Source organism: Dermacentor andersoni, chromosome 9 (assembly GCF_023375885.2).
Source record: "Dermacentor andersoni chromosome 9, qqDerAnde1_hic_scaffold, whole genome shotgun sequence".
Lineage (NCBI taxonomy): Eukaryota > Metazoa > Arthropoda > Arachnida > Ixodida > Ixodidae > Dermacentor > Dermacentor andersoni.
In genome coordinates, this window is record NC_092822.1 from 47,176,316 (window position 1) to 47,192,299 (window position 15,984).

Consider the following 15,984-nt stretch of genomic DNA (forward strand, 5'->3'; position numbering starts at 1 on the left):
GTTGTAACGAGGGTTTACTGTAAGCGACAATGTTCATCAGCCATCAATAGCATCGTCACGTCACGCATGGCTGCCAGTATCGCTTGAAGTGCCCACCTGCACGGTGTCGATGTTGAGCTGCAGCTTTTCCTTGGTGGCATAGATCTGGGGAAAGCTGCGCCTCAGAGCCACCAGGGCAGCCTCCGAGCACAACGCCTTGAGGTCGGCCCCGCAGTAGCCCGTGCAGCGAGCGGCCAGCTCTGAGAGCAACGCCTGGCTTGGGGCCGGATGCCAGTCGCGTGTGTGGATCTGGAGTATGCTGAGGCGTGCCTGCAAAGCGCGGCAACGTGCAGGAAAGATTGGAAAATATGGATGAGGAGGCTTTGTGAAAGGACACGAAAGAAAAATTTGTCGAGATATATTAGTTAAAAGTCCCTCCTGCAATACCAATAAAATTGCTCTTACCGTAATAAAGGGCTTGACAAGAAAGAAAAAGAAAATAACGAAAGATGGTAGGCAGTGCCACCTTGAAGTTCCCGCACCAGCTCACTGCGACATCATAAATTTCGATGCCATCTCATCGAGTGCACTATGTTTTGAACAGTAAAGATGGGCTGAACAGTTCTCTGAAGGAGCCAAAGGCCAATTTAGCAAGTTTCAATAACTTTTGCTACACCAGAACAGCCCAAATACAAAAAAAAAAGAGAAAAACTTCGAAATCTGTGCCCTCCCTCTTATGTACTGGTGCTGTGGTTTCAGTGCACGAAAAAAATTTTGAAAGTTTAATCTTTACTATCTTCTGGTAATCCTGTGTAGCGCTCGGCACACTCGCCTCCCTTGATGTTTTTCCTGCATGGCAGTCATGTGTCCCAGAATACAGCTTCCTCACGCGGCTTGTTTCCACTACTGTGTTGCCGGTTCCTTGGCCCCGAGAGCTTGCTTGAGACCTCACAACCTCTACCCACAAAGGTAACAAAATGAAGTTCTGGAATAATGCTCAATCTGTCAAACTGATTTAGTGCTTCTCTTTAGTGTCCTGGGAAACTGTGCCACTATCCACAATGAGCCGGATGCTCACTCCCTTATCCACAAATCCAGTAGAGCACAGATGATGTTCAGTCACTCAAAGAGTATCCCTGCCCAACCAATCAAATGGTTGATTGCTTGGTTAGGGCAGTGATTTCATAGTGATGCATTTTTCCGATGCTATTCCTTTTCACACTTCGTCAGTGGTCAGACTGACGCCCTGCCTGCGCAATCAATGGGCTCCGCTGGCGGTGAACCGTGTGTGATAGCGGCACAAAATTGAGCCTAAAACATCGCTGTGAAATCGCAGCCAGGTTTGCTAGCTGCAAGAGCGAAAGCCATGCCGACTCCTCCCAACTATGAAATGGTTACAAGCGAACTGGAAGCAGTAGAACACGTTGTAGGGCTAGTTGGTTCATAACTTTAAAAAGATGAAGCGCAAACAGTGACAGCACACTAAGGAACAAAGACAGGACAAGGCGCCTTGTCCTGTCTTTGTTCCTTCCTAGTGTGCCGTCATTGTTGGCGCTTCATCTTTTGGGGAAAAAAATGAACTGGAATCTAATAACAATGAAAATAGCGCACATTACTGTCAAATGTGCATATGCTTCCCCTTGACCAGTTAACTGGTGGCCCAGTTACATTTGGGGCTCACTTCATGTCAGCTGCTACCTCCAGCTGCTATCACGTCTGTTCCTGGGCGTTATTCAAGGGGAGACAGCACTTATCTTCTTTTTACGAGTGCATTTCTATCAAACTTGCATTACTTCAGTAGTTTGGCATGCTGATTTCAAATATGCAATTGATTTTTCTTTGTAACAAGTAGTTTATGAAGTACTAATAAATGTCTTTTGTGCATACTAGTTTGGAGGCGAGCTCTTTCTGAAATGCTGGCTGTTATGAAGGTGAGCGGCGCAGCAAAATGATGATGAATGACGAAGAGTTTGCAGTGCTACAATAACAATGATCTAGACTGATTTGGGCCCAAGTTACAGCACGCCAATCTTTTTAACGAGAGCCCATATTAACACCTTGGATAAAAACATTACTTTCTCAAAATTTCTGTTGTAATATTTGCTCACATTATAAGCCTACTGCACTCTCCAATTGTCTACCTTTCCGGCTGATTACTGCGTTAGGATAAGCAGAACCCGAGATAGCAGCCCTCCAAAAGTGGCACACCATCGAAAATGCTGTTTTGAGAAAACAACAAACAACATTTCACAACACATTCATGGTGATTATGGCAAAGGCTAAATCAATTGAGGACGGGGGTCCAATCAAGCAAAAATAAATGCTCTACACCAACTGAGAGGAGGCACAACTACTACTTTCACTGGGCGGCAATCACTTTCTAATCACGCATTGTTGCAAATGACGTTTACTCCTCTGGGCTTATACCAAACAAAAACGGCTGGTACTGCTACCAAAACATGGTACTAAAATATGTATACAACCCAAAGTGCTACCCCTACATTAAATATGAGTGCAACCAAGTCGGCAGTTCAGCTCAAAGAGCCACTCATAATCAAATACAGCCGAACCCGGACATACTGAACCTGAAGGGGGCAACAAAAAAGTTCGATAAATAGGTAATTCAATTTATAAAGTAAGCATTTCATACAAAAATTTTCAGAGGGATTTTACAGCTGTTAAATATATACACTAATTCGTTATATGTGGGTTCGATCCATCCGGGTTCAACAACATTATTTGCACAACATTCAGTATACAGAGCAGGGTCGGCATTCATAAAGCTGTTTGCAAGTTGGAACAGTTCGTAACAAGCGCCAGCCAATCTTGAAGATAAACACATGATCAGTCAAAGTTAATGGCCAATGACAGTGCTTATGACCATAACAAAGCTTTGAAATCTCGGCCTCTGATAACTTTGGTTTTGAATATACTATAGCAAGGACCACTGGGTCCACTCAGATACTTAGCTCGAAGAAAATTTTTTTTATCTTACTATAGCACGAAGCTACAAAGGGAACCCACACAGCTTTATTCAGACACTTTCATAGTTGAAGAAAAATTTGTCCTGGTCTGGGGATCGAACCCAACACCAATGCCTATACACAGTGGTAGCTCTACACTCTGAACTATCCAGCAGGCTAGCAGATCACAGAGCAAAGCCATATTAATCAATAACTGGAAGCACAAGGACACTAGATATGTGACAACCCCAAAAAGGCATTGGTCCCAGGTTTCCATCCTGTACCCTGATTCATTTTTCTTCCACTGCGAAGCCTTGCTTTTGAGAAACCGTTATGGCTTTTCTTTGTAGCCTCGTGCTGGAGCCCAAGTGGATGACCAATTTTCCCCTTCCACAACCCATCTACCACCTGGTAAGGTTCTGCCAAACTAATTTGCCACGCACACTTACCTTATGGCAGGGCAGCGAAAAGTGGAACTCGCGGTCGAAACGGCCCGGCCGTCGTAGCGCGGGATCGATGGCGTCGATGCGGTTGGTGGCCCCAATGACGACCACCTCGCCCCGGGAGTCGAGGCCATCCATCAGGGCGAGCAGCGTGGAGACGATGGAGCTGTGGATCTGGTCCTGCCGCGTTGACCGCACGGGTGCCAGGCCATCGATTTCATCGAAAAAGATGATGGACGGACGCATGGAGTAGGCCTGTGAGGTGTCACGAAATTACTTCAGTGAGCACTTGGCAATGTAAAAGGCCAAACAAATGTCGTTCAACTACCACACAACACAGCCGAACTGACAAGAACTGTAAGATGAGTTGCCGTTTTCCCTGTAGGCTGGAATAATGGCAGCGCCACATTTCCGTTCAGTGATTCTAGCAAGCATTCGTACATTTCAGGTCACGAGTGCCCGAATCTCCGCCGCATCCTCACAGTGATGGCCTCACCTGGTCGAAGAGCAAGCGCAGCTGTCGCTCGGACTCGCCAACCCATTTGCTGAGGCAGTCGGCACCCTTGCGCATGAAGAAGGCCACCCGCGAGTCGCCTCGTGCACACTCGTTCGCCAGCGCTCGTGCCACCAGCGTCTTGCCAGTGCCTGCAATGCATACGCAAGCGATTTGTGGCAAACACAGAACAAACAGCACTGGTGGTGGAGGGAGCCTACAAACAATGCAATGGGAGCCTTCGCAATGTGATCCTCCAGGGTTCTGACAGCCCATGAAAAGGCTGTTGGCCCACTGAACTTGACGGCCGCTACATTTAGCCAGCGAGAATCAAAATGGTCGTACACCAAAGAGGCCACACAGGTAGACAGACCAGATACTGATATCCGCACTGTGAGAACATACCAAGTACCAAAGCACAGAAATAATATTGTGTAAGAGGATAAACACTTGTTTTATGCGGTGGCCGCATAACGCTGCAAACATCCTAATTACTCAGGGTCCCTTGTATGCTACCGCCACCTGGTGGTTTAAAGGCCGACTGTTCCATCGTAATCTCCCGATCATTATTGCAATGACAGGAGGGCAAGCATGCTTTCCACATTAATGAGTTTACCCCCCTAGCTACAGTCAAACCTCATTATCATGATGTCCAATCTGATGCTAAGATGCCTTTATTTGATCTGATATTCATTATAACTGTATACTCGCTACATGCTCATAATGGCATTTAAATGTTCAACTGACTTCATTATACCCATAATTTGTTATAGCAAGGCTCCAACTGTAATTATCTTTCCACACACATTTGTTCACATGATGCTACCTGATTACACAGACTTTTTTTTTCTTCTTTTTTTTCTTTTTAGAGGGCTCTCTCTCTATGCTGAAATGTTGCAACGCTAAGAACTACAAATAGGCAAGCACCTAAGCTTCCGCAACACTGCGCCTAACTCAGTCCAACATAAAACTGCCACAGAAGCGAAAAATATAATTGCCCTGTTGCACAATGAAGTCAGAAATAAAGAACAATCGAGTCACTGCACTGCAATGGGACGCACAGGAACTTACCAGGGGGTCCGTAGAAGAGCACACCCCGTGGTGGGGTGATCTTGAAGCGCTCGAAAACTTCGGGATAGATGAGCGGGAAAAGGATCATCTCCTTGAGCTGCCGAATGTGACTGTCCAGCCCACCGACACGGTCAAACATGACCTGCGCATTAAGGCCCACATTTTAAATCTGTCAAGCACCGAACCTCCCTTCCACAAGAAAAGTGATTGGGGAAAAATAATCGGCAAACTTCAGCTATTCCACCAGCTCTGACCTCGTTTATCGGCGACAGCAAGAAATTCTCGCATTGGACACCACTCTAGAACTGAAGAACAACTACTTTGTGATGCACATGGAATGGTCTTTGTATACTACAGTATTGCCTGTTGTGGCCTACGAAACACACGTACGGATGTTGCCCCTTTTAGAGCCTCTGCGGCGTGCAAAGCCCTGTAGAAATTTCCAAATTCCAAAGCTGCATGATTGCCCAATGGTCAGCACATTCAGCTTCCAAGTACGCATTGTCGCAGAGACATGAGCTCAAATCCCTTTGGTGGCGGTAAACAAAGCTTCGTTTCTTTCTTTTTGCCAGTAGTATACCTGTCACCTTATGAATGTTAAAATTCATCGAAAATCCCACACACGGTGATAGTAGCGGGGAGTGGGGAATAGCATGCACTTTTTTTTGTAAGTTAGAACTGAGGCCACATCTTCTGCGAGACACACAGGCACTTCATTAATAATGATTAGGTTTCCTCTATATAATAAGAATATACAAGAACACTAAAGATAGTTTCCCTTCAGCACCGTAGATGTCATGGAGCACTTCGGCAGTCGGAGAGAATAAATAAGATTGGACGATAGTTCTGGGGCATTGCAGGTACAATCCCAATTTCTTTTTTTTCTTTTTAAATGCATTTCATTATCTTTTGTAAGTTAACGTTTCATTCGTAAAATCAGACAATAAGCCCAAATTAGCAAACATTATGAGATATCCAGGAGAGTTATCAACTCCACTCTAAGTAACAGGTGGTGTCCAAACTGTTACCGCAGAGATGGCTCTCCCACAGTAACTAAATACAATCTCAAAGGTCATGCTGCAGCATGCTGCAAGCACCAAAAGTAATTGCAGGAGTCGGAAGCACATCACGGTCGCCACGTTTTGAACACCGCCTATTTTCAGTAGGAAACTCCGCGCAGCGGAGGCTCAAATCGGGGTACGACACTTGCCTCCTTGTCGACATGCATGGGGTCCACGTCAGCCAGGCTGGAGCCGATCTTGGCTCGGTCACGGAGCACGCCCTCAAAGAGGTCCTTCTCCTGGAAGTTGAATGGCAGGCACCGGTTCCGGGCGCGGACCATGCTGCGTGCCTTGCGCCGCTCGAAACGCCGCTCGTCGTCGCTCGAACTGCTCGTCGAGGAGCTGTTGTGCGTGGCGTGACGTTTCCTGCGTCGGAACGAGAGGCGATTTCGTTCAACGCAGGCTGCGTTCGGCATGGCTTTCAAATAGGGAGGACTGTTACAACTTGTGTCCTCGGAGCTGACGAAAACTACAACTGATGGGTGTTGCCCCGCGCGTCTTGAAGTGTGGAGGTCCAAGTAATCGAGTAGGTGCAAAAAGCAGGGCTTCTGTAAAATCTAGCGAATTTTGCAGAGGGCTTGCCAGTGCCTTTGGCATTACAGACGAACCTCGATAGGGCAATTACGGATACAATTAAACCTTGGTATAACGAACTTCTATACAGAAAAACCTTGTTAATTCGACCCTCTCTACTTTGGAAAAAAGGACTCCTCCCCTGTCCTGGCAGGCGCATGCATTATGCAATGCAATCAGACTCGTTAATTCTGGCATATTTGGCCTCACATTGGTTAATTTTGAGCACTCTTGGGGCTCAGCGAGCGCGCCACGCTGCAAATGTGCGACACAATAGAGCAAAAAAGGCTCCAGCATCCAACTGAAACCAAGTGCACGAGGCCGCACTGCCATAGTCATCAGTGAAAATCATACGTGAATGCTAATGCCGGAACCATTAACGCCTATTCGTTCCTTTAAAGCCTTTATTCTGGCATTTACCGCCGCAGCTAACACTATGCTCATAACTGTGTGGTCGCCATCAATAGCCACTGTAGTTTCATTCACAGCGGTTGCGACAGCAGCAGCTTCATTTTTAATCGGTGGATGTGTCAGCCACATGCCTTCAAAACTACAAGATCGCCGTCTACGTTCGTGTTGATCGCGGCCACGGTTTCATCCACAGAAGTTGCGGTAAACAGCAGTTTCGCTTTGACTCTGCACAGCTGCAGAGGACAGCAGCCTTTGATGCTGCGAGAGCCAATCAGCCACGAGATGATGATAATTTTAGCTTCCGCCCTGCTTTTGTTCAGAAAATAAATAGGATTTGCTGATTCATTTAGTAAATAAAAGCATGTTGTAGTAAGCTTTTATCGCTTTCTTGGCACCCGCGATAATTTAACATTAACTAAATTCAAAATTTTTTTTTTCAGTCCCCTGAAATCCAAATTAACGAGGCTTTACTGTAACAGAATTTCACTGGAGCTGCGAAGGAATACAAAGATAATAAATGGGAACTTCCAAAGACACAGCCAGTCAAATGGTTGAATCACCTCTCAATTGTAAACTGGGATACATAGCGCAAAAAAAAATACGACACAAAGATGAAGCAGGAACACGGGTCAGCGCTCGTCCCGTGTTCCTGCTTCGTCCTTGTGTCATTTTTTTGCGCTCTGTATCCCAGTTTACGACTGAACTACCAACACGCCCAAACTTCTTCCCTGCTAAACTCGCCTCTCAAGTTGCTCACTCCGAAACTAAGAGCGACCGCCAAAGCGGAGCAGCCTCACGTGCCGGATAAAGTAAAAGTACAATAAGATGCTATCATGCCCCATGTGCAGTATGCTTTGGTGCGAGTGAAATCGTACAAGAGTGAGCCGAGAAGGATGGTGGCTTGATAAGCGCTGTCTTACCGCGCGAACAAGGGGAAAGGGCGGGAGGGGAGCGCACTCGTGGTAACGTGATCAAGTGTGTACAAGGGAACGGGAAGAGAAAGCGGGGGAGCAGTTTGGCGCACGTCTCTTTCAAGCACAGCCGTGACTGAACATGGCTACCAGCACAGCTGAGCACATATGCAGCCTGTGCACTCTGTTTTAGACGTAATCTGCCGCATGTGCATAGAGTAGGCAGGACAAAATGGCGTGGCATCATGTGCACTGTCTCTTCCCATGCGTTTAGCACTGGAGGCTGTGTATCTCGAGATTCGGAGACGCGTAAATGAAGCATTTGCTTCCCGCTTCCGGCAGTTTTCATGCTGGCAACACTATCAACCATGGGGGCAAAGTACACACGAAAGCGTGGCTGGCCTTGCTTGGTACTGCCAATGTGAGGATGTAATAGACACGGCAGGAGAGAGAGAGAGAAATAACGTTATTTATATAGCCGGCAGAGAAACCGTATTTTCTTGTTACCACCTTTTAAATTCAACAAAATACATTTTTTTCTCATTTAAATTAGCTTTTTTCTGACTGCCCGATAATCCCGAATATTGTGCAACCCCTTCCGTGTAAGAAAAATCCACTGGCGACTGCACTTATTAGTAGAAAAAGTTGAATTTCGATATGTTGAACCAAACTGACGATTTTATCACCTTCGTTATATTGAGGTTTAACTGTATAAACACACTTTGTTGTATAGAGGTTCTAAATACATGGTGGTCCATGAACAAATACGAAAAATCTAACTTTGGGGCCCAAGTATGTCAAAAAAATCAGTTGCACAAATGCTTTAGCTCAATGGGAATCCTGACAGTGCACTTATTAAGTCCGGAATATCCATTAAAGTCAGAATTCTCGCAGTCCAAAAAATCCATTGGTGACAGTATCATTACGTGTGTTATTGTTAAAAGTGGACTGCAGTGTATAACGAAGTTCAAGTAAGTTGAAAAGGTACTGACAGCATTGAACATTTTTGGCATCCTCACCTTCTGTACATGGGACTCCTGTGGGCAGGAGAATGGTAGGAAGACCGGTTCCGCCGATCATGCTTTGGTGTGTGGAAGATGCTGGCTATCCGCTTGGACCGCTTTGTCTCCGCTGCACACAGATCGCGACGAGAACATTTGTAGAGACAAGTCCCACTTAACAGATGAACAATTTTTCTTGCAGTAAACCACACAAAGCCACAATGGGAGACCTAAACTGGTAGCTACGATCATCAAGTTTTCTGCAATAATTACCAGAGGAAACTCCATTGCTGCAATCGCCCAGCCACCACGGGATTAAGGGGTAGTACATGGATTTGCCTGATCTTGGTGCTTGTGGATTCAGATGTCCTTGTGGCTTTGTTATTACATTTTTGTCTGCCTTAAGGCATTGTCCTAAATTTCAGTATACAAAGTGCAGAAGACTCTGCGAGCATGCACAAACTTGCAAACAAACTTGCAAAATTGCAGCAGTTCAGCCTCTCAAGGTGGCCAAAGTGAAACACACCAAGAGTCTGAACACTGTAGCTTGCCTGCGAGGAATTCATAAGGGCGTTCCATGCTGCTTGTCTTGTCGATGCACGTGTTCGTAGCCTAATAGTTTCAAAATTGGGCTTCTGCGCTAGCGTTCCTGTGTGTGAATCCTGTCGTCAGACAATTTTAATAATGTCCATTCCATTACTTATTACACAGTACTTTGTTGAAAATTAGTTTACAAAGTCACAAAGCCATTTAACGTCAGACGAAGTTCGGGCAAATCCATGTACAGTAAGAGCTCATTAATTCGGATATGAAGGGAGTAAAAAAAAAATCTCCGAATTAACCGATTGCTGAGTTATCGAATCAAAAAAAATTATACGTTTACAATTCTTTTTTTGCGTACCTTTACTTTGCGAGGACGTCAGTAATGCTCGTTTGTTTTTTCGTGGATAGTTGGGCGGAAAGAACTAGTTTTCGTATGTGCGACAATACTTCAAGTGCAAGCGTATCGCATGGAGCATCATAGCAGAACTCCACTAAAACAGCGAGATAATCTGCGGCTCCTTTTGCAGTCTACGCTCATTACAACAGACCCGCGTACAACAGACTTTCGGATATAACAGACCATATTTCAACCTTAGTTTGTTCTACCTATTTTTATTAATGCAACGAAGTTCGCTTTTAATGGATCGTGCTACAACGGACTATCAGCTACACCGGACAAAATTAGAAGCAATTTTATTTCAAAATCAGTTGTATAAAACAGACTTTTGCCATGTGAACACGAGCTAACAACTGACTTGCAAGGGTCAGCCAATGATTGTGGCTCAGTATCGCGCAGGCGAGGGAGGAAGGCGGAGTGGAAACGCGCTGTCTGCCGTGCGCGAGGCACAGGGTAGGGACGTGAGAGAGAGTGGAGGTTCTACTCTGGCGGCTGCTGGTTATGGCGCAGCCATCGTATCTTGAAAGCGATCTGCGATGTAGACAAAGTGCGCCAAGTGCCAGCAGCTTCGTCTGTGCTGTGCTTTCGACATTTAGTTCGTGTTGAAGCGAGAGAGAGCACAAAGGTCAATTCGCTCGCTGCTGCTGCAGCACTTATCTAGCTTAATTTGCTATTGCAATGGATACTTCACCTTTCGAGTGAAACTGTTATTTTAGTTTTATTTATTTTTTTACTTTGGACGTTCATCACTCACTCTTTGCATTAAAATTGTTAGACATCGCAATGATAGTTTCAGAAGTGAGGCACCCCGAACATAACGGACTTTGGATAAAAACAAGTTTTTCATAGGATTACCAGGGTCCGGTTTTAACGAGAGCCGACTGTACTGCAACTTCTTCGCATGGGTCGTTTTCATTGGGCACCTCATCCACCACACAGAGGGCATTGCTGTTGATCTGATCCTCGCTTAACTGGCCGGCAACAATGTGGTCATCAATTGTAACGTAATCGGAAAGCTGAACTTCGTCGGGAAGCAGGCCAACGAATGCCTCATCGCCGCCGCCTTCTGGTGCTTCTTTCAGATGTCTCGGCCCACACAAATCCACTATGTCTAAAACAGTTTGCCACCACTTCTGTCAGCGTATTCGCCTTCAAAACATGCATCGCACTCAGAAGCGTGATGTAATGCTGCTTCTGGTCCATGCAGAGAAGCATGCATTCCAACACTTGCTTACAAAAACTTTTCTTGACATATTCGATAATTCTTGGTCCATTAGTTGAAGGACAGCGGTAGTGTTGGGAGGAAGGAACACAAGCCGGATTGCCTCCAGATTCAAAATGTTGCAGTGTGCAGTGCAACTGTCCCCTATCATCAGCACCTTGTGTTCATTGGTGCTGAAGCGTCGATTCAGATCCTGCAGCCAAGCACGGAATATGTCCAAGGTCAGCCGTGCTTTGGAATTAGCACGGTACTCGACAGGAAGATGCTTGATGTCGTAAAAACATCTTGGTTTCAGCACCTTCCCAATAACGAGAAATGGAAGGCGCTCGATGCCCGTCATGTTTGCTGCCAACAGTACTGTGACGGGCTCCTTGCTTCTTACCACCAGTACAAGGGTCCCCTTTGAATGCAATTGTTTTATCTAGGAGCACTTTGAAGAACACCGCTTTGCCGGCGTTAAAGACATTGTTCGGGTTGTAGGCTGCCAAATGCTCTTTGAGCAGGATGTTTTTCCATTCTTTAACAACTTCTTCATCCACCTCACCCCTCTCCCCACACATGGTCCTGAACACAAGGCCATGCTGTCCTTAAGACGTGTTAAACAACCCTCCGACGCCTTGAACGAAACAATATTCATTCATAAGTCATAGTTCTCTCCTGGTGCGCAGATAAGTGGTCCACTCAACGGCAGCTCCCTGTCACATGCAGCAGCAACCCACCGAAAAAAATGCTTCCTCCAAGGATGGGTAGGCTGCAGTCCGTAATCGCTTCCAACCTACATGAAATTTCTTGCTCTCAAAGGCTTCCACTTCTTGTGCCTCATTCTTTATGCGCGTCAACAGCATGCTTCTTTTTACTTCTAACTGGCACATCACCTCTTCTCTGGAAGCACCGTCTTTAAGCGCCTTGAGAATTTTTACTTTGGTCATGAAGTCCTTCACCGTGTACTTCGCATGCTTAGCCGGTACTGCCATCACGGCAGAGAGCAGCCGCACAGTAGCACCTCACGCACGAGCCCAACAACGATGACAGTAGCGATGCCTGCTCCAAATCCCTACCTTGATCGTTTAGCAGCGCCTCCTTTCACAGGACACCGATGACACTAGCCATGCATACTCCGAAAGCTTGTTTCAGTTGTATACCAGTGCCGTCCTTGGCTTGCCTCCAGTTCAAATTAAACGGTGCGGGCGCAATTTCGCACTGGATTAACGAAGGTTTGCTACCACAGGGCTATGCACACTTCTGAAGGGAGGAAACGGGGCGCCAAATTGCCCAAATTTCCAGGGGCTGAATTAATTAGCTTTTACTGTGCTACCCATCATTTCCATGCTGGCTCAGCCGCCCCACTTGCAGCTCCCGTAGCAGTAACACCGCAGTCCCCTCTAGTAATTACATGAAATTCTCTGGCTACGATGGTCATGTTTGGTCAGGACACTTCTCAAACTTTTATACACAATGAATCTCTTGTTCAATGGTCGGTCACGACCCACTGAGTCTGCGTTGCTTGGTGGCTTATGCCGGGGATGCATTATTAGGTGAAGAAAACAGATTGTGATATAAGAAATAATTGGGCTACGCTTTTGGCTGCTAGCATTACATATTAAATGCTTCGTATGTCAATCATGTTCACTGGTTAATGAGAAAGTTGAAAGCAGGGAAGGATGCTGCTGACCTCAGGTTCAGTCAAGTGTTTACTCAGCACTGACGGTGAAGGATTTTTGGGTTTCGGAGATGAATGAAGTTGATTATATCCATTAGCAAAGCACTTATTTTGTTAAAACAAGCTTTCACATATGTATCTCTCTAAGGGAACTCCACTTAGCTATACATACCCTATTTCGTTAAACCTCTCCAGCTTTGTAACGAGGCTTCATTGTATTAAATAACCTCCCCCCCCCCCCTCACTGCCAATAATTTCCATGATGTATGACTTACAGTATGAAACTGGTTTAAGTTGACAGGAGGCGCACTTACCAACAGGCACTTGGAAGCGCTCCGTGACGGGCTTTTTGGGACGGAGGTGGTAGCCATTCATCACAGGCAGCTGCACCTCTTCCTCCTCGTCGTCGACGTCGCTGTCACCTGAGACCCCCGAGCTGCCACCACGGGGCTCGGAGTCGCTGGCGGCCACTCCCGCTGCCGCGGCTGCCTCTCGCCGGCGCCCGCGCCGCTCCTCCGCAGCGGCACGACGGGAGCTCCTTGTGCGGAAGAACGGCTGCTCTTCGGCCGCTGCAGCCGCCGCCTGGTGTTGCTGGCGTGTCCGCTTCACCCGTGAGTACATGTCGTCTGCCGAGAAATGCTGCAGGGCAGCATGGGAGGAACAGAAGCTGTCAAGTGCAATGGAACCTTGGCGGCCCATTAGTTCAACCTTGCCCAATACTACCGTTCCGAATACTAGCGTTCAACACTAGTGTTTCGAATCAAAACTTCTGACACGGGAATTTAATATTTGATTCCTTCAAATACTGATTACGGCTGAATATATCGGGTTTACCATGATTGCTAGAACAACCAGCAACCGCGTCAGCCTTTCATTTCACCTTACAATTTACAAGCTGCCCAGTAGAACACTGTTCCAAAGATACTTGCGTAATAAGAGGTGCTAAAACACTTTCAAAAGATCAAATAAAACATTTCCGATCTGTAGAAAATGCTTCCGTAAACATGCATGCCAAATATTCTTGCTCCATGCAAAGAGCAACCTAAAACCATGCGTAAAAGCTGATCTCCTCCGACTTTTGAGGCCCAAGTTTTCTTTTTATCCACTTCACACGACGTCAGTGATAACGTTGCAGCAGGCGCGACAGCTTGACACCAGCTACTGGGTAATTATGACCATGAGTTACTATACGAGAGCTCGCTCAAACACAAGTGCACACTTTTCAGACCTAGGAGGAAACTGTTAACACATACTGCTGGCTGTCGACCGTTAACACATACTGCCTGTCGACTGTTACCACATACTGCCTATCCAGTTCATCACTTTTCTGTAGCCCTAAGGCATCTTTGCCAATTGCCAACCTCGAAGGGTTATCTTAAGCGTACTGTGAAAACAAGAATGCGATAAAAAAAGCTACAAACATGGCATTGCAATCGGTGCCAGGCCAGCTTAGGGCAACGAATCAGTTAAAAGAAAAGGGGAAAAGTAAACACAGCACTCTTTACACTGTAGGGACGCTCGATTCTCACGCGTCCCCTGATGTTTTTCCCACATGGCTCCCGTCTCTCCTATAATCCTGCTTCCCTGGATAGCTGTGTGCCACCAGCAATTGCAGAACAGCATAAGAGATGGCGCGAGTGTTTGTTACGAACAAGACGTAACAGCAGGGTTACTCAGACACAAAAGGGAGTGAGCGTCTTCCTTTCTAACTAGGGGCCAGCAGAGCGTGCGGACTTGTACGCGTATCAGTACGTTCTGCGGGTCTGTCCCGCGAGAGGCTTCAGAGCAGGGCCTTTTTTTCATTCACTCTGTTCTCCATTCCTTTTCATTACCCCTTCCACCTTCCTTTTTGCTCTTTCTGAGCTGTGCTACAAGCCTAAAAAAAGACATGACATACCAACTGGCCCAAACTCCTACGCTTTTGATTCACAGGAGGGCTCTGGGACAGACGAGCACAATCGATCGAATAGCCCACCGTTGTTTACCCAACGTCTAATCGTTCCCCAGAGAACGATTAGGCACTGGTGTCTGGCAAGGGGTGAACATATTCGATTAATATCCTGTTGTCGCGAGTCGGACTTCCTCAATTTGCTGCGTGCCCATCAGCATATTCCATTGGTTGTGATTCAAATAGCTGGCCTTGTATAAGAGGTGGAATATATGCCCTTCTGATTGTTTGCACTATTGTGATGTCGTTCCTTTGTCTCAAGATAACATTTGAGACTTCACTACAACTCCGTTCATATTAAAGGGGTTGGGACACCAAATTTTGAGGCTACAAAAAGCATGTTGTAGGCTGCTTCCGTATGCAAGGACACCCAGAACGAGGTATTGGACGCTGCAAACATTTCAAAATAATTTTAATTCAGCTCCAAAAAGTCATTAAAAACTCCTTCTCGTAGTCGAGACCCATCGCTAGCGCGGCAGTTACTACGTCACAGAGGAGGAACGAAAATATTGACGTCATAGCGCACTAGCACAAAAACGTGACGTATGATGAGTAGCGATGAAATGCCGATTACGGAGCCTGCTGAGCCGAGCGACCGAGCATAGCCTCCACTATGACCGAGCTACAGGCATATAGAAATCCTTTCTTAATGCAAAGAAGGGGTAAGGCGTGCAGACACGGACACAAGAGGAGAGAAGTGGACAACACGAACGCCGCACGGCGGCCCGCGAACGGCAAACTGCGTGCGGCGAGTTGCTGTACGGACGGGCCTTTACACGTTTGAGTGTAACACTAGCCGGCCGACTTCAAAAGGAACCAGCATATGCGACGTTTGTGTTGTCCGCTTCTCTCCTCGCATAGTTCGGCAGCTTGGAGTGGTCTCTCGTTCGCTTGGCCTTTCTCAATGTGAGGGCCCGTCCACGTTACCGGCACGGAAACTCGCCGCACGCCGTTTGCCGTTCACGGGCCCCCGTGCGACGGCGGTTTTGCTCACGAACGGCGAGATTTCCTTGCCGTAGAGAGGACGGGCCCGGGACCCATTTGTGCGGCAGCCGTACGGCGAAGCGGCAAATCAGCGACCGAGGAGTGGTCACTCTGACCCCGACGGCAGCTTCACCGCCTCTGATCGTTCGGCACCGCCGATATCGTAGCTAGGCCTTTTCCAGTTCACTTCAAAGCTAAAGCTTACGGCGCTTCGGAATGAATCACCGACTCTCACAAGCCGCAATATTTTCTTACCGTTGTTGTTGCTCTTCGCAATAATAATAATTGCGACATGCACTTCGAATCGCCAGTTGTTGACCACTG

At 46.8% G+C, this 15,984-nt stretch overlaps 1 protein-coding gene across 1 annotated transcript in view; it reads right to left on the reverse strand.

Moving 5' to 3' along the window:
* The window catches only part of LOC126527997 (ATPase family AAA domain-containing protein 2-like), a 67,186-nt gene that overhangs the window by 38,622 nt on the left and 12,580 nt on the right, over positions 1–15,984 (reverse strand). The window contains exons 6-12 of the mRNA XM_050175838.3: positions 13,043–13,367; positions 8,925–9,036; positions 6,160–6,376; positions 4,950–5,091; positions 3,882–4,030; positions 3,392–3,640; positions 97–309 (exon numbers count right to left, since the gene is read on the reverse strand). Coding sequence (XP_050031795.1) covers positions 97–309; positions 3,392–3,640; positions 3,882–4,030; positions 4,950–5,091; positions 6,160–6,376; positions 8,925–9,036; positions 13,043–13,367 — 1,407 coding nt within the window. The remainder of the gene's footprint in view (positions 1–96; positions 310–3,391; positions 3,641–3,881; positions 4,031–4,949; positions 5,092–6,159; positions 6,377–8,924; positions 9,037–13,042; positions 13,368–15,984) is intronic.